Source organism: Bos javanicus, chromosome 1 (assembly GCF_032452875.1).
Source record: "Bos javanicus breed banteng chromosome 1, ARS-OSU_banteng_1.0, whole genome shotgun sequence".
Classification (NCBI taxonomy): Eukaryota; Metazoa; Chordata; class Mammalia; order Artiodactyla; family Bovidae; genus Bos; species Bos javanicus.
Window position 1 is genome coordinate 58,513,492 of NC_083868.1, and position 13,812 is coordinate 58,527,303.

At 42.2% G+C, this 13,812-nt stretch overlaps 1 protein-coding gene across 7 annotated transcripts in view; it reads left to right on the top strand.

Annotated features, from left to right (window-relative positions):
* Window positions 1-13,812, top strand: part of SIDT1 (SID1 transmembrane family member 1) — a 107,822-nt gene that overhangs the window by 32,511 nt on the left and 61,499 nt on the right. For 5 of the 7 annotated variants that reach the window (XR_009738356.1, XM_061427102.1, XM_061427099.1 and 2 more), the window contains exons 2-3: window positions 6,978-7,099; window positions 8,055-8,225. The exons of 1 other annotated variant lie outside the window; for it this stretch is intronic. Coding sequence is in view for 4 of the 6 variants with exons in the window: in XM_061427102.1 (XP_061283086.1) it covers window positions 6,978-7,099; window positions 8,055-8,225 (293 nt within the window). In the remaining 2 variants the exon portion in view is untranslated. Of the gene's footprint in view, window positions 1-6,977; window positions 7,100-8,054; window positions 8,226-12,955; window positions 13,355-13,812 lie in introns of those variants that run through there. One more of the 7 variants, XM_061427104.1, reaches the window with a different exon arrangement.

Sequence of the window (13,812 nt, forward strand, 5' to 3'; positions counted from 1 at the left end):
GGAGGCAGAGCTGAAAGTTCCGAGCTTCTAATCATGGCTAGGTCTTTTGGGTAACCAGCTCCCATTCTGAAGTTATCCAGAAGCCCACCTAGAATCTCTTCATTAGAACGAAAGAAACGCTTATCACCTAGGAAATGCCAAGGGATTTAGGAGCTCTGTCAGGAGCCAGAAATAAGACCAAATATTAGAACAAAAGATGCTACTAGTGCTCTTCAGTTCAGTTCAGTTCAGTCGCTCAAGTCGTGTCCGACTCTTTGCGACCCCATGAAGCACAGCACGCCAGGCCTCCCTGTCCATCACCAACTCCCGGAGTTCACTCAAACTCACGTCCATCGAGTCAGTGATGCCATCCAGCCATCTCATCCTCTGTCGTCCCCTTCTCCTCCTGCCCCCAATCCCTCCCAGCATCAGGGTCTTTTCCAATGAGTCAACTCTTCGCATGAGGTGGCCAAAGTATTGGAGTTTCAGCTTTAGTATCAGTCCTTCCAATGAACACCCAGGACTTTATCACTTAGGAAATTACAAGTGTTTTTGGAAATCTGTTTCAGGAACTGGGGGCAAAGGCCACATTTTTTTCTATTATTTTACAGTGGTATTAACATGCTGTATTGAGGTAATCAAAGGCGACACAGCCCCCTCCAAGAGAGGGACATCTGTTTATTGGATGGGATAGAGAAATATCAAGGAAGACTTGCCCAAAGAGGACATTAGGGATAAGAATGAAATTAAAAGGCCATTGTAAAGTAATTAGCCTCCAATTAAAACAACTAAATTTAAAAAAAAAGAAATTAAAAGGGCAGATATCGGAGACATAGCCCTTTTGAGAAACAGCAAGGAATTAGGCATGTGAGGGACTACCAGGCAAATAAACTAGAGAACAAGACAGTGATTAAGAAAAGTCCTGAGTGATTCAAACCAGTGCAGAAAAGATGAACTCGTTAATAGTTAGTGTTGGGACAACTGGAGAGCCATATTGAAAAAAAAAAGACAAAATTAAAATCATTCCTCATATCATATACTAGTGTTAATCACAAAAGGATAGAGATTTAAGTATTAATAATATGATATCATAAAGTACTAGAAGAAAACACAGGCTTCAGCAACCTGGAGTGGTGAAAACTTTCTGGACTCTAATTCAAACTCCAAGGTTGAAGACTGAGAGATGAAGTTACATGAATCTAATCAAGCCTAACTGCCAGCCTATAAAAAATACAAGGGATAAAAGAACCAGTTTAATGACACCAAAAGGTGCAACCAACAAAATCCAGAGTATGAGTGTATCAGGTTTGTACTGCTTGGTGAGCAGCTTTCTTCAACAAATAAATGCCAAAAGAGTGTTGCGGTGGGGAGTGTTGCCTTTAGATTAAAAGAGATTCAAAATACTTATCAACCAAATGAAATATATGGATCTTGTTTGTACTCAAAATTTTTTTAATACTGAAAAAGACAATTTTTAAATAAATGAAGAAATTCAAACACTGTGCTCTTCTGAAGTCACTCAATCATGTCCAACTCTTTGTGACCCCATGGACTTTACAGTCCATGAAATTCTCCAGGCCTCAATACTGGAGTAGGTAGCCTTTCCTTTCTCCAGGGGATTTTCCCAACCCAGGTACTGAACCCAGGTCTCCTGCATTGCAGGCGGATTCTTTACCAGCTGAGCCACAAGGAAAGCCCAAGAACACTGGAGTGGGTACCCTGTCCCTTCTCCAGTGGATCTTCGAGACCCAGGAATTGAACCAGGGTCTCCTGCTTTGCAGGCAGATTCTTTACCAACTGAGCTATTAGGGAATCCCTGTGTTGGTATTGGATAATTTTTGAAATTATCATTAATTTTATTAAGTATGATAATGGTAATATGTTATATTAAAAAGAGGAGGCCTTATCTCTTAGACATATGGATTGAAATATTTACAGATGAAATGGTATCATCTTTGGTATTTAAAATAATCAAAAAAAAAAGATGTGTATGGGAAATGGAGTTCAGTTCAGTCATTCAGTCATGTCCCACTCTTTGTGACCCCATGGACTGCAGCACACCAAACTTCTCTGTCCATTACCAACTCCTGGAGCTTACTCAAACTCATGTCCATTGAGTCGGTGATGCCATCCAACCATCTCAGCCTCTGTGATCCTCTTCTCCTCCTGCCTTCAATCTTTACCAGCATCAGGGTCTTTTCAAGTGAGTCAGTTCTTCATATCAGGTGGCCAAAGTATTGGAGTTTCAGCTTCAGCATCAATCCTTCCAATGAATATTCAGGACTGATTTCCTTTAGGATTGACTGGTTGGATCTCCTTGTAGTCCAAGGGACTCTCAAGAGTCTTCTCCAACACCACAGTTCAAAAGCATCAGTTCTTTGGCATTCAGCTTTCTTTATAGTCCAACTCTCACATTCATACATGACTACTGGAAAAACCATAGCTTTGACCAGACATACCTTTGTTGGCAAAGTAATGTCTCTGCTTTTTAATATGCTGTCTAGGTTGGTCATAACTTTTCTTCCAAGGAGCAAGTGTCTTTTAATTTCATGGCTGCAGATTTGGAGCCGCAAAAAATAAAATTTCACTGTTTCCACTGTTTCTCCATTTATTTGCCATGAAATGATGGGACCAGATGCCATGATCTTAGTTTTCTGAATATTGAGTTTTAAGCCAATTTTTTCACTCTCCTCTTTGACTTTCATCAAGAGGCTCTTTAGTTCTTCTTCATTTTCTGCCATAAGGGTGGTGTCATCTGCATATCTGAGGTTATTGATATTTCTCCTGGCAATCTTGATTCTAGCTTGTGCTTCATCCAGCCCAGCATTTCTCATGATGTACTCTGCATGTAAGTTAAATAAGCAGGGTGACAGTGTACAGCCTTGACATACTCCTTTCCAGATTTGGAACCAGTCAGTTGTTCCATGTCCAGGTCTAACTGTTGCTTCTTGACCTGCATATAGACTTCTCAGGAGACAGGTCAGGTGGTCTGAAATTCCCATATCTTTAAGAATTTTCCACAGTTTGTTGTGATCCACACAGCGTTTTCTAAAAACAGCTTGAACATCTGAAAGTTCACAGTTCAAGTATTGCTGAAGCCTGGCTTGGAGAATTTTGAGCATTACTTTGCTAGCGTGTGAGATGAGTGCAATTGTGGGGTAGTCTGAACATTCTTTGGCATTGCCTTTCTTTGGGATTGGAATGAAAAGGTGTAAATAAAATTAAATGGTATACTTTTAAAAATAATTATTAAAGCTGGATAAGAGTCAGACACAACTCAGTGACTGAACAGTAACAACAAAAGCTGGGTGATAAGTACATGAGTATTCATTATTCTGTTCTATCTTGTCATAAAAATACTATTCTCATTCCTTTGGAAGTAAATCTGAAAATTCTCAGATCCACTAAAGGCCTGGTAAGCAAGGATAATGCCAAGCTGAAATTGGCATCTGAGGGGGTATAGCCCTGGGGATAAGAAGACTAGATAAGGCACCATCAGTGAGGGTCAAGGACTGGACCAGGCGGGTGTCATGGATGGGGGAGGGGAGGATCTGGGTATGGACACTATGAAGTTGGTAGAAGTGGTAGAACTTGATGACCTACTGATGGAGAATGCTACAGAAGTAGGAATCAGGGATGACTCAGGCTCAAAATGGCTGTGTGGTTCATTTAACAAGCAAGGAAATTCAGAATTTCCCTGATGGTCCAGTGGTTAAGACTCAGCACATCCACTGCAGGGGGCATGAGCTTGATTTCTGGTCAGGGAAGTTCCGCATGCTGCAATGCAGAACCCCCTCACTCCTCCAAAAAAAAGCAAGGAAATTCAGAAGATATTAAAGTTAGGAGTGAAGGAAGTGACAGGTTCCACTCAGACAGTTTGTCTCTGTGCCTGTGGAACATCCAGAGCTTAGGAAAGAAGTCTGCATTAGAGACATGGTGTTGGCAGTGATCAGCTGCAGCATAATTTCCATGGAAACATGTAGCATGTGGGCACAAGAAAACACTCCCTTTGTGAGCAAGCTTTCTTATCTAATTAATAAATTAATCTTGGACTGTTGTTAACATTAAAAAGCAAAACTGGCTTCATCAAGGATGATATATGAGACCCAAATAGTAATAATCTATGATACCCAAGATATCCTGTGGGCTCTCAATTTCCATTTTGAACAGGTCATAGATCTTCAGGGTTTCACTGCAAGGCTTCCTTGTTTCATTTCTTTCCCCTACTTTTCAAGAGAACACTAAGGCTTAAATGGGCTTCACTGCTGACTCAGATGGTAAAGCATGTGCCTGCAATGTGGGAGAGCTGGGTTCAATCCCTGGGTCAGAAAGTTCCCCTGGAGAAGGAAAGGGCAACCCACTTCAGTACTCTTGCCTGGAGAATTCCATGCACGGAGGAGCCTGGTAGGCTACAGTCCATGGGGTAGCAAAGAGTCGGACATGACTGAGAGAATTCACTTTCACTTTCAAGGCTTAAATACATTAGGGAGAAAACATCTCATATGAAAGATCAACTTTTTCTTACTTTGCCTTTTTTCTACTGTCTATAGTATAAATATTATAAAAAGTGAAAACATTAGAACCATCTAGATCCAGGGGCATCATACAATGTCCTATCTTTTAAACAACCATGATAGTTTTTTAAAACTATCCTTCTGTTTGTGTTAGTCGCTCAGTCATGTCTGACTCTTTGCGATCCCATGGACTATATAGCCCTCCAGGCTCCTCTGTCCATGGGATTTCCCAGGCAAGAATACTAGAGTGGGTTGCCACTTCCTTCTCCAGGGAATCTTCCCCATCCTGGGATTGAACTCAGGTCTTCCCCATTGCAGGCAGATTCTTTACTGTCTGAACCACTAGGGAACAAAGGAGCAGCTAGTTTAAAAAAGCATTTAGGGATTGATTGCACCTTGGATAAGGGCAAAGAGAAGACTCTTCAGCCCGTATCATATATGTGGCTAGGGGAACATCAGGCCATCTGCTCAGTTCAGTTCAGTTCAGTTCAGTTTCTCAGTCGTTTCCGACTCTTTGCGACCCCATGAATCGCAGCACGCCAGGCCTCCCTGTCTGTCACCAACTCCCAGAGTTCACTCAAACTTATGTCCACCAAGTCGGTGATGCCATCCAGCCATCTCATCCTCTGTCGTCCCCTTCTCCTCCTGCCCCCAATCCCTCCCAGCATCAGTCTTTTCCAATGAGTCAACTCTTCGCATGAGGTGCCCAAAGTACTGGAGTTTCAGCTTTAGCATCATTCCTTCCAAAGAAATCCCAGGGCTGATCTCCTTTAGAAGGGACTGGTTGGATCTCCTTGCAGTCCAAGGGACTCTCAAGAGTCTTCTCCAGCACCACAGTTCAAAAGCATCAATTCTTTGGCGCTCAGCTTTCTTCACAGTCCAATTCTCACATCCATACATGACCACTGGAAAAACCACAGCCTTGACTAGATGGACCTTTGTTGGCAAAGTAATGTCTCTGCTTTTGAATATGCTATCTAGGTTGGTCATAACTTTCCTTCCAAGGAGTAAGCGTCTTTTAATTTCATGGCTGCAGTCACCATCTGCAGTGATTTTGGAGCCCCAAAAAATAAAGTCTGACACTGTTTCCACTGTTTCCCCATCTATTTCCCATGAAGTGATGGGACCAGATGCCATGATCTTCGTTTTCTGAATTTGGGCTTTAAGCCAACTTTTTCACTCTCCTCTTTTGCTTTCATCAAGAGGCTTTTTAGTTCCTCTTCACTTTCTGCCATAAGGGTGGTGTCATCTGCATATCAGGTTATTGATATTTCTCCCGGCAATCTTGATTCCAGCTTGTGCTTCTTCCAGTCCAGCGTTTCTCATGATGTACTCTGCATATAAGTTAAATAAGCAGGGTGACAGTATACAGCCTTGACGTACTCCTTGTCCTATTTGGAACCAGTCTGTTGTTCCATGTCCAGTTCTAACTGTTGCTTCCTGACCTGCATATAGGTTTCTCAAGAGGCAGGTCAGGTGGTCTGGTATTCCCATCTCTTGAAGAATTTTCCACAGTTTATTGTGATCCACACAGTCAAAGGCTTTGGCATAGTCAATAAAGCAGAAATAGATGTTTTTCTGGAACTCTTGCTTTTTCGATGATCCAGCGGATGTTGGCAATTTGATCTCTGGTTCCTCTGCCTTTTCTAAAACCAGCTTGAACATCTGGAAGTTCACGGTTCATGTATTGCTGAAGCCTGGCTTGAAGAATTTTGAGCATTACTTTACTAGCGTGTGAGATGAGTGCAATTGTGCGGTAGTTTGAGCATTCTTTGGCATTGCCTTTCTTTGGGATTGGAATGAAAACCGACCTTTTCCAGTCCTGTGGCCACTGCTAGGCTTTAACAAAACATAATAACATTTGGTTGAAAGCACAGAATGATTTTACAAGCCAAAGTTAAAGTTTGTAAGCAGGTGAGGCACTTGTAGGTCTTTTTTTCTTTTTAAAGATATTTGTATATTTACCATTTATATTCAGATAAGAAGAGAAGCACACTGACATCTTTCTTTTTCTGTTCTGGGCTTATTCTCCTAATCTTGTGTTGACTGCCCAATTCAAACTCCTCAGCCTGCCGTTCGACACCTCCATAATTTGGCTTCACCCAAAATGCCTTAAATCAGAATTTTGAGGGTTGGACCCAGGCATCAGTTTGTTTTCTAATCTCCCCTGGGGATTGTGCAGCAGTATTGAAACTGACTGTGGTTACAATATCAATGAGAAGACAGCTGGGATATTTGGAGTATCTATGAAAGTGAAAAGTGAAAGTGTTAGTCGCTCAGTCATGTCCAACTGTCTGTGACCCCATGGACTGTAGCCCGCCAGACCCCTCTGTCCATGGGATTCTCCAGACAAGAATACTGGAGTGGGTTATGGTCAGAAGCAAACGTAGGAACTGCAGTTTTTCAGAGCTTCTGGTGGCAGCTATGATGTACATGTCTGTGCACGTGTGATCTGTGTTTGCTGTGTCTCTGCCCTGCTCGTAGGTGACTGCCGTGCGGGTGTACGTGAACAGCTCCTCCGAAAACCTCGACTACCCGGTCCTGGTCGTGGTTCGCCAGCAGAAAGAGGTGCTGTCCTGGCAAGTTCCTCTGCTCTTCCAAGGACTGTAAGTGGATCTTGCCTTGACAGCGTCATTACATTTGTTTTCCTTCAACATCCTAGACTTCAACTGCTCTTTTCCCTAGAGAAATCAGATGTTCGACTCGTTGACATAGTATGCATGCTGAGTGCAAACAGGTGACATGCTACCTGCCCTGACCGGTTCAGCTCTGTCCAGCTTCTTTCCTCTTTGATAATCTCTGATAAGAACCTAGAATTGTAGCACCTGAAGAATGTCTTGGTTGGTTAGTGGGTCATCCACGGAGGACAGGGCTAGGCCTTGCAGTCACCTTAAGTGAGTAACAGCTCCCATTCTTCACAATGTTCACCGAGTGTGCTTTCTTTATCCCGTAATATTTATTGAGCATTACTAAATGATCGATGCTGGGGATACAGTGGTGGAAAACAACAATGAAGTCTCTTCCTCATGGAGTTTCTATTTTCGCAGGGGACACTATAGGACACTAGAGCACTAGCAGGGACAAACCAGAAAGCAGGCAGACATGGGCACAGCGCACAGTGTGAGATCATCTCGGAGGCTAAGAATGTGAGGACTGAAACACTGACTCTGATGCCTTGACTCGGACTCTGGGGCTTTCTTTATATTTGTTTAGCAAAGGCTTAAAGAGTGGCAAAATGGAATCAGGTTGTTTTATCAGAACAGTTTCCCTTCCAAAATCTGATTAATTTTCTGATTGAATTAGGAGGGTGATGTGATGCAGACACAGTCTAAGTGAACTGGTCGGCCCTCAGCAGTCCCCATATCTGTGCTATAATGTCACACAATTCTGTGCCAAGTACTTTAGCTGTAAAAATCACTGTCGGTGGGTCCAGTATGAAGTTTTAAATATAAGGACCTGGAAAGAAATTCAGAGAGAACTGAAAGGAAATGTTTGTTTCCCTGCTTGTTCATTGAATATCCTTTTCCTTCTCGCTGGTTTTCCCTCCCCTGGCTGCTGCAGATACCAGAGGAGCTACAACTACCAGGAAGTGAGCCGTACCCTTTGCCCCTCCGAAGCAACCAATGAAACAGGACCTCTGGAGCAACTGATATTTGTAGATGTCGCATCCATGGCGCCCCTGGGTGCCCAGTACAAACTGCTGGTTACCAAGCTCAAGCACTTCCAGCTGCAGTAAGCAGGACTCCTTGTGGCCTTTCTGTGTTCGCCTGTCTGCTCTTCCTGTGCTGTGCATGCTTGGCCCTGCTTCCTCCCTCCCAGATCAGCACTCCAGAAGGAAGTCAGCCACTTGGTGTATTGTCTGTGCACCTTCGGAACTCCCCTGCTCACATCTGGGCAGCAGGGCCTTAATCTGTGCAACAGGGGGGCAGAGGGGAGAGTGGTGGACCCGACAGGCGTATCCGTTCCTGGGGGTCTGTGCAGACCCCCTCCTGTCTGCCATCCCAGCTAGAGTGATGTCCAAGCACTAGGGTGGGTACTTCTGTGTTCCTCACCAGTGCCACCTTCCTGAAGGCAGTTTTAGTTTTGTTTTAAGGAAGATCTTAAGCTGGTTTTCTCGTCCTTATTACTATTCCAGTTTTCTCTTTCTGGTTAGGAATGTATACAGGCTGAAAATAATATTTTATGTGGCTTTGTCCTGTGTGTAAAAAACTTAATGACTGCTTCCTCCTTCTCCTTGCACTACTGTCTTTTGAAACCAAATCAGTCAGGATACATCATCTCAAATTGTTTACCTTAGACATGGAGTAAAGTGGAGGGCATTGTCTCCAAAGCATCTGTTCCCTCTCAGAGGTTACTCATGTAAAATATTGCATAAATCTGTGTGAAAAGGTAAACAGAAAAGCTAAGGTTATTCCTTAATAAGGTCAAAAACTTCAGGGAGTTTCCTGTCCCATCCTACTCTAAGCTCAAGGGTGCTCAAGGGTTCAAACCATTTCCTCCCTTTTCAGTGTTCTAAGGAAACTTTTAAAAATATATCATCAAACTGCTTATATTAAAATTTTCATTTGTACTCATCAAAAGGTATCATTAAGAGAACAGAAAGACAAGCCATAGACTGGAGCATATGTTTCCAACATACGTAAGAAAGGACTCATATACAGAATGCATAAAGAACCTCTATAAAAAAATAAGAAAACACTGACAAGATTTTGGTTGCCATCTCCGGTATCACCCATCCTTCTGTGGCTCTGGCTTCTTCTGGTTGAGGATCTTAGAGCCTACAAGTCTGAGCACTGCTTAGGTTCAGACTCCATTTCAGTGGAGTGAATAGGTTTTCTGAGGCAAAAATGAGGAGACCTCAGGGCCAGAAACTACTTGAGAAAACAATCACAACTCTGACCTCTCACTGGAACTTTGGGACAGAGTCAGAAGAATCTCAGAAGGAGAACTAATGTTTATATTTACCCAATGAAAATGAACAACGTATCATATGTGATGGGTTTTCTAAATCCCATTAGTCTTACTTGGCATATGTGAGTCCATTTATATGTTGCTTACAAGAGTACAATCTTTAAAAAAGAATGTATGAATGTAAATAAAAGATAGTAAAAGAAATATCATGCTGATACTAAATAAAAGAAAGTTGATATAGTATATCATATTATACGAGATATTCCTTAATGCAAAACGCATTATTAGCTATAGAGAAACTTATTTTTGCAGCTTATTTTTCTGATCAGAATGTTCTGCTCTATTATAAAACTCTCTTTCAATTTTCTCAGGTATTTATCTTTGTCTTCTCTGTACCCTGTGACGGTGTATATATACCTGGACATAGATGGACAGATGGATTAATGAATGTTCAGAAGGATGGAGAAGTAGTTAGAGCATTTTACAAGTCCCTCCATTAACTGCAGAGTAAAAAAAGTGATGTGATGATTTCAAGAGCAAAGAACCACCTACCTACCCCCCAAAAAAGGCAGAAAAATATCAATTATATCAGTATCTAAGAGGGAGGTTTGATCATTATAGTGTATATATTTTTAATAGACTCTCCATGTGATTCTAACGTGCAGCCAGAGTTAGAGAACAACTACCTTTAAGCAATTTCTAAATGTGGTTCTTGTGCTTGTTTTAATATTTAAATTTATTTGTGATATTAAACAGTATGGGAATGCGTGCTCATAATCTGAAGGACGTGGCACACATTGCTTGAACAGAGGGCATTTTGAGCTTCAGAGAAGCCCTGCATCTACTAACTGGCCTCTGTGTGTCTAACCTGTCACTGTCACTTGGTAGCAGTGTACTTGAATCTTAGGGCTGGTATCTCTAAGGCTAATTAGATGCTTTGGAGAACTGAATTCTGTGAAACTGAAGTCATAAGGTCACAAGTCTGCGAGTGTTAATGAATGATTCACATGTAGTGAAACTGCGAATCTATTCTCACATTGTTTTTTGTTTCTGCCTCTCACAATGTGACTTGACTTCAGCAACCAAACATTCAAGACTGTTTCAAAATGTACATAGTTACAAGAGTTTCTCTGAGACTAAAATAAGCCAGAGAAGAGATGGAACTGAGATTTATGTGTCCCTTCCTCCCTGGCCCTGGATTGTCCCAGGTCATTCAGTTGTGTCTAACTCTTTGCAACCCCATGGATGGTAGCCTGCCAGGCTCCTCTGCCTATGGAATTCTCCAGGCAAGAATACAGGAGTGGTTAGCCATTTCCTTCTCCAAGGGATCTTCCCGACCCAGGGATAGAACCAGGGATCCTGCATTGCTGGAAACCCAGAAATCCAGAGAATGATGGATCAGGCAAGAGCTGAGGTCTGGGGACATCTGGACTCTAGGTATTGAGAGAAACACTGAAGAATTAACTCAACTTTCCTTACATTGAAGTTTCTCTTGTATATTTTTCTGTGTCAGACTAGAAGGTACATGAAACATATCCTGGGATTTTTTTTCTCGAATTATAAATTTTAAGAATAGAAGGACATTTGGGGATTGAACTCACTCATTTCATTTTTTACAGATGAGCAAACTGATGCCCAGAGAGGTTAAGTGATTTGTACACACTCACACAGCTGAGAAAGGGCAACATCAAGACTAGATTTGACTCTGACTTGCAGTTCTGAGTTCTTCCCACTATAACATGCTATTTCTACTTTCTGTTTTAAAACTGCCTTCTGAATTTTTGTTGACCTAAAAATGTTTCTCAATTCCAAGAAGCATTTCTTTATTTAAATCCAGCTTAAAAAATAAAATTATGCTTTAAAACATTACTCCTCGCTGTCTTAACTCTCCTGCACCTGTCTCCACACACACACGTGCACACACACACACACACACACACACACACACACAGCAGTTTTTCCCTCACTCCTTTTCCCAGACACCATTGCTCTGGTGTTCAGTGTGCCAGAGTGTGATGCTGCAGACAGGGAAGAGCAGAAGGCTGCAGGAACAGGCAGACACCTGACCCTGGGGTGGGAGGAGCTTGGAAGGGCCGTTAAGAAATTTAGACAGTTGTCTAAATTGTCATAGGTGTGTGGAGAATGGATTTGAAGGGGGCAAGACTGGAGGCAGAGAAATTAAAAGGACTGATGCTGTGATCAAGATAAATAATATGGAGATGAATGGAAGAATTTGGAGGTGAAGTTGACAAAGCTTGATTGAATATTTGGGGTGAGGGAAATGGGAGAGTCAAGGATGACCATTATAACTTGTAGATGGCGGTGCCTCTAAGAGAAAATGAGAATTTTGAGGAGGGAAGGAAGAGATGATAAGTTCATGCTGAACTTGAAGTGCAGTACCTAGCAGAGTGTCGAATGCACACCAGCACAATGCTCAGGAGAGAGGGCTGAGCGACACAGCGCCCACCAAAGAGAAGCTTCACGTGGAAGGCTGGGCCATGTGGTGCCCAAGGCAGAATTACAGGAGACAAGGGGAGAAGCAGGCAGTACCCCATCCTTGCTCTTTGAGATCTTTATTCTGTACCAAGGAGTTTAGACTTCACCTTGCAGATTATGGAAGCCACTAATGAATCTGATCTTTGAGATGATTTTAGTAGCCATGTGGAAGACGAATTGGAGAGGCAGGGATAGAGGCACATAGGCAAATGAAAACTTACTTGAATAGAGAGGAATAAAAAAGTTATCAGGACCTGAATATATTATGGCGGCAACAAAGTTGTAATGGAGAAAAAGAGTCAAATAACACACATGGGGACAATTTACAAATCCAAAAACTACATGTGGCATGATCAGACAAGGAAGGGACATATGTATACCTACGACTGATTCATGCTGATGTTTGACGAAAAACAGCAAAACTCTGCAAAGCAATTATCCTTCAATTAAAAAATAAATTTAAATTTAAAAAATACAGTCTTGTATGAGTACTTGAATCCTTCAACCCTCCTGTAGCCTTCTAAGTGGGCTCTTGAGTCTGTTTTGAGAGGAAGTTTTCAGTGTGCTAGCACAGCTACTATGCTGTAAATAGCAATAGATTTTTGAAGAAATGGATGAGTGAAGAGGCTTTTAGACCATTTTATTATGCGTCATCCTATGTAATTGCCCTTTGATATTTGGGGTAGAGTACATAATGATTTACATTGCTTTTCATGTTTATTTGTTTGTTTTCTTATTGGATGTTACTTGAGCAAAGACAGTGCTTCATACTAATAGAATCAGTAAGACAGAGTGAGCAGTAGTTGTGGAGGGGAATCCAAGATCACTCCAACAATGATATCAGAAGTCAGATGAGGCTTATGGACAGACGTGGCAGATAAGGGTCAAGGAAAGGGGAGTACATTCCATTTTGATCATATATGGAGTTTGAGATGCCTTGAGGGACAGTGAAGTACAGAAGCCCAGCAGAGAAACACTCTTCAGTGAGTGGAGCTCTAGAAGTAGCCCTGGGCTGAATGTGGAGACTTGTGATTCTCTGGCATTGTTGCAGCAACTGTGTGTGTGTGTGTGTGTGTGTGTGTGTGTGTGTGTGTGTGCAGACACATACATACATATATATATGAGATTTTTATGGCAATTATAACATATGGTTATACATATATGAATGAAGATATATATGGTTAAGGAAAATGAGATCAAAAACAGGACTGTGGGTCAGATCCTCATGTAAGGGATGCTCTGAGAAACAGGAACTCTCAGAAGAAGCTGAGTCCGCATGGGCAGATGCATGAGAGAAAACCCAGGAAAGCAGATGTCACAGAGCCCATGGGAGGCAAAGTTCTAAGGCAGAAGGTGTGGTAGTCAGTGTCAAATGTCACAAAGAGGGAAAGAACATTAGGGATTAAGTCACTGGATTTAGCCAAGAGGAGGTGACTGGCAACCTCAGGGAGATGGTAGGGAAAGAACCCTGACAGCAGTGGGGAGAGGAAAGGGTGAATGAGGGATGGGAGCACAGCACCCTGTGATGAGGCTGGTCTGTGAAGGAGAGGGACGATACAGAATGACGTCGAAGGAGGGAAATCCAGGGGAAAGGGCACAACTTTGTTGGGGGCATTTGTTTGTTATTTATGTTGAAAATGGTTGAGACTACAGTATGTTTATAAACCAAGGAGAAGCAAGGCAAATAAAGTTTATAGGACAGTTGGATTTTTGTAGAAGCAAAGTCCCAGAGAAGAGAAGAAAGGACAGAATTTAGCACATGCGTGGAGTTTATCCTCTGACCAGAGCCATGAGGTGGAGGGCTACAGATGGTGGAGGGCTGTGGGGAGATTTGTGGTAAACAAAGTCAGTTCATGACAGATGGCAGGAAGGAGATAACAGGAAACGATACTCTGAAGTCCATAGTCCAGGT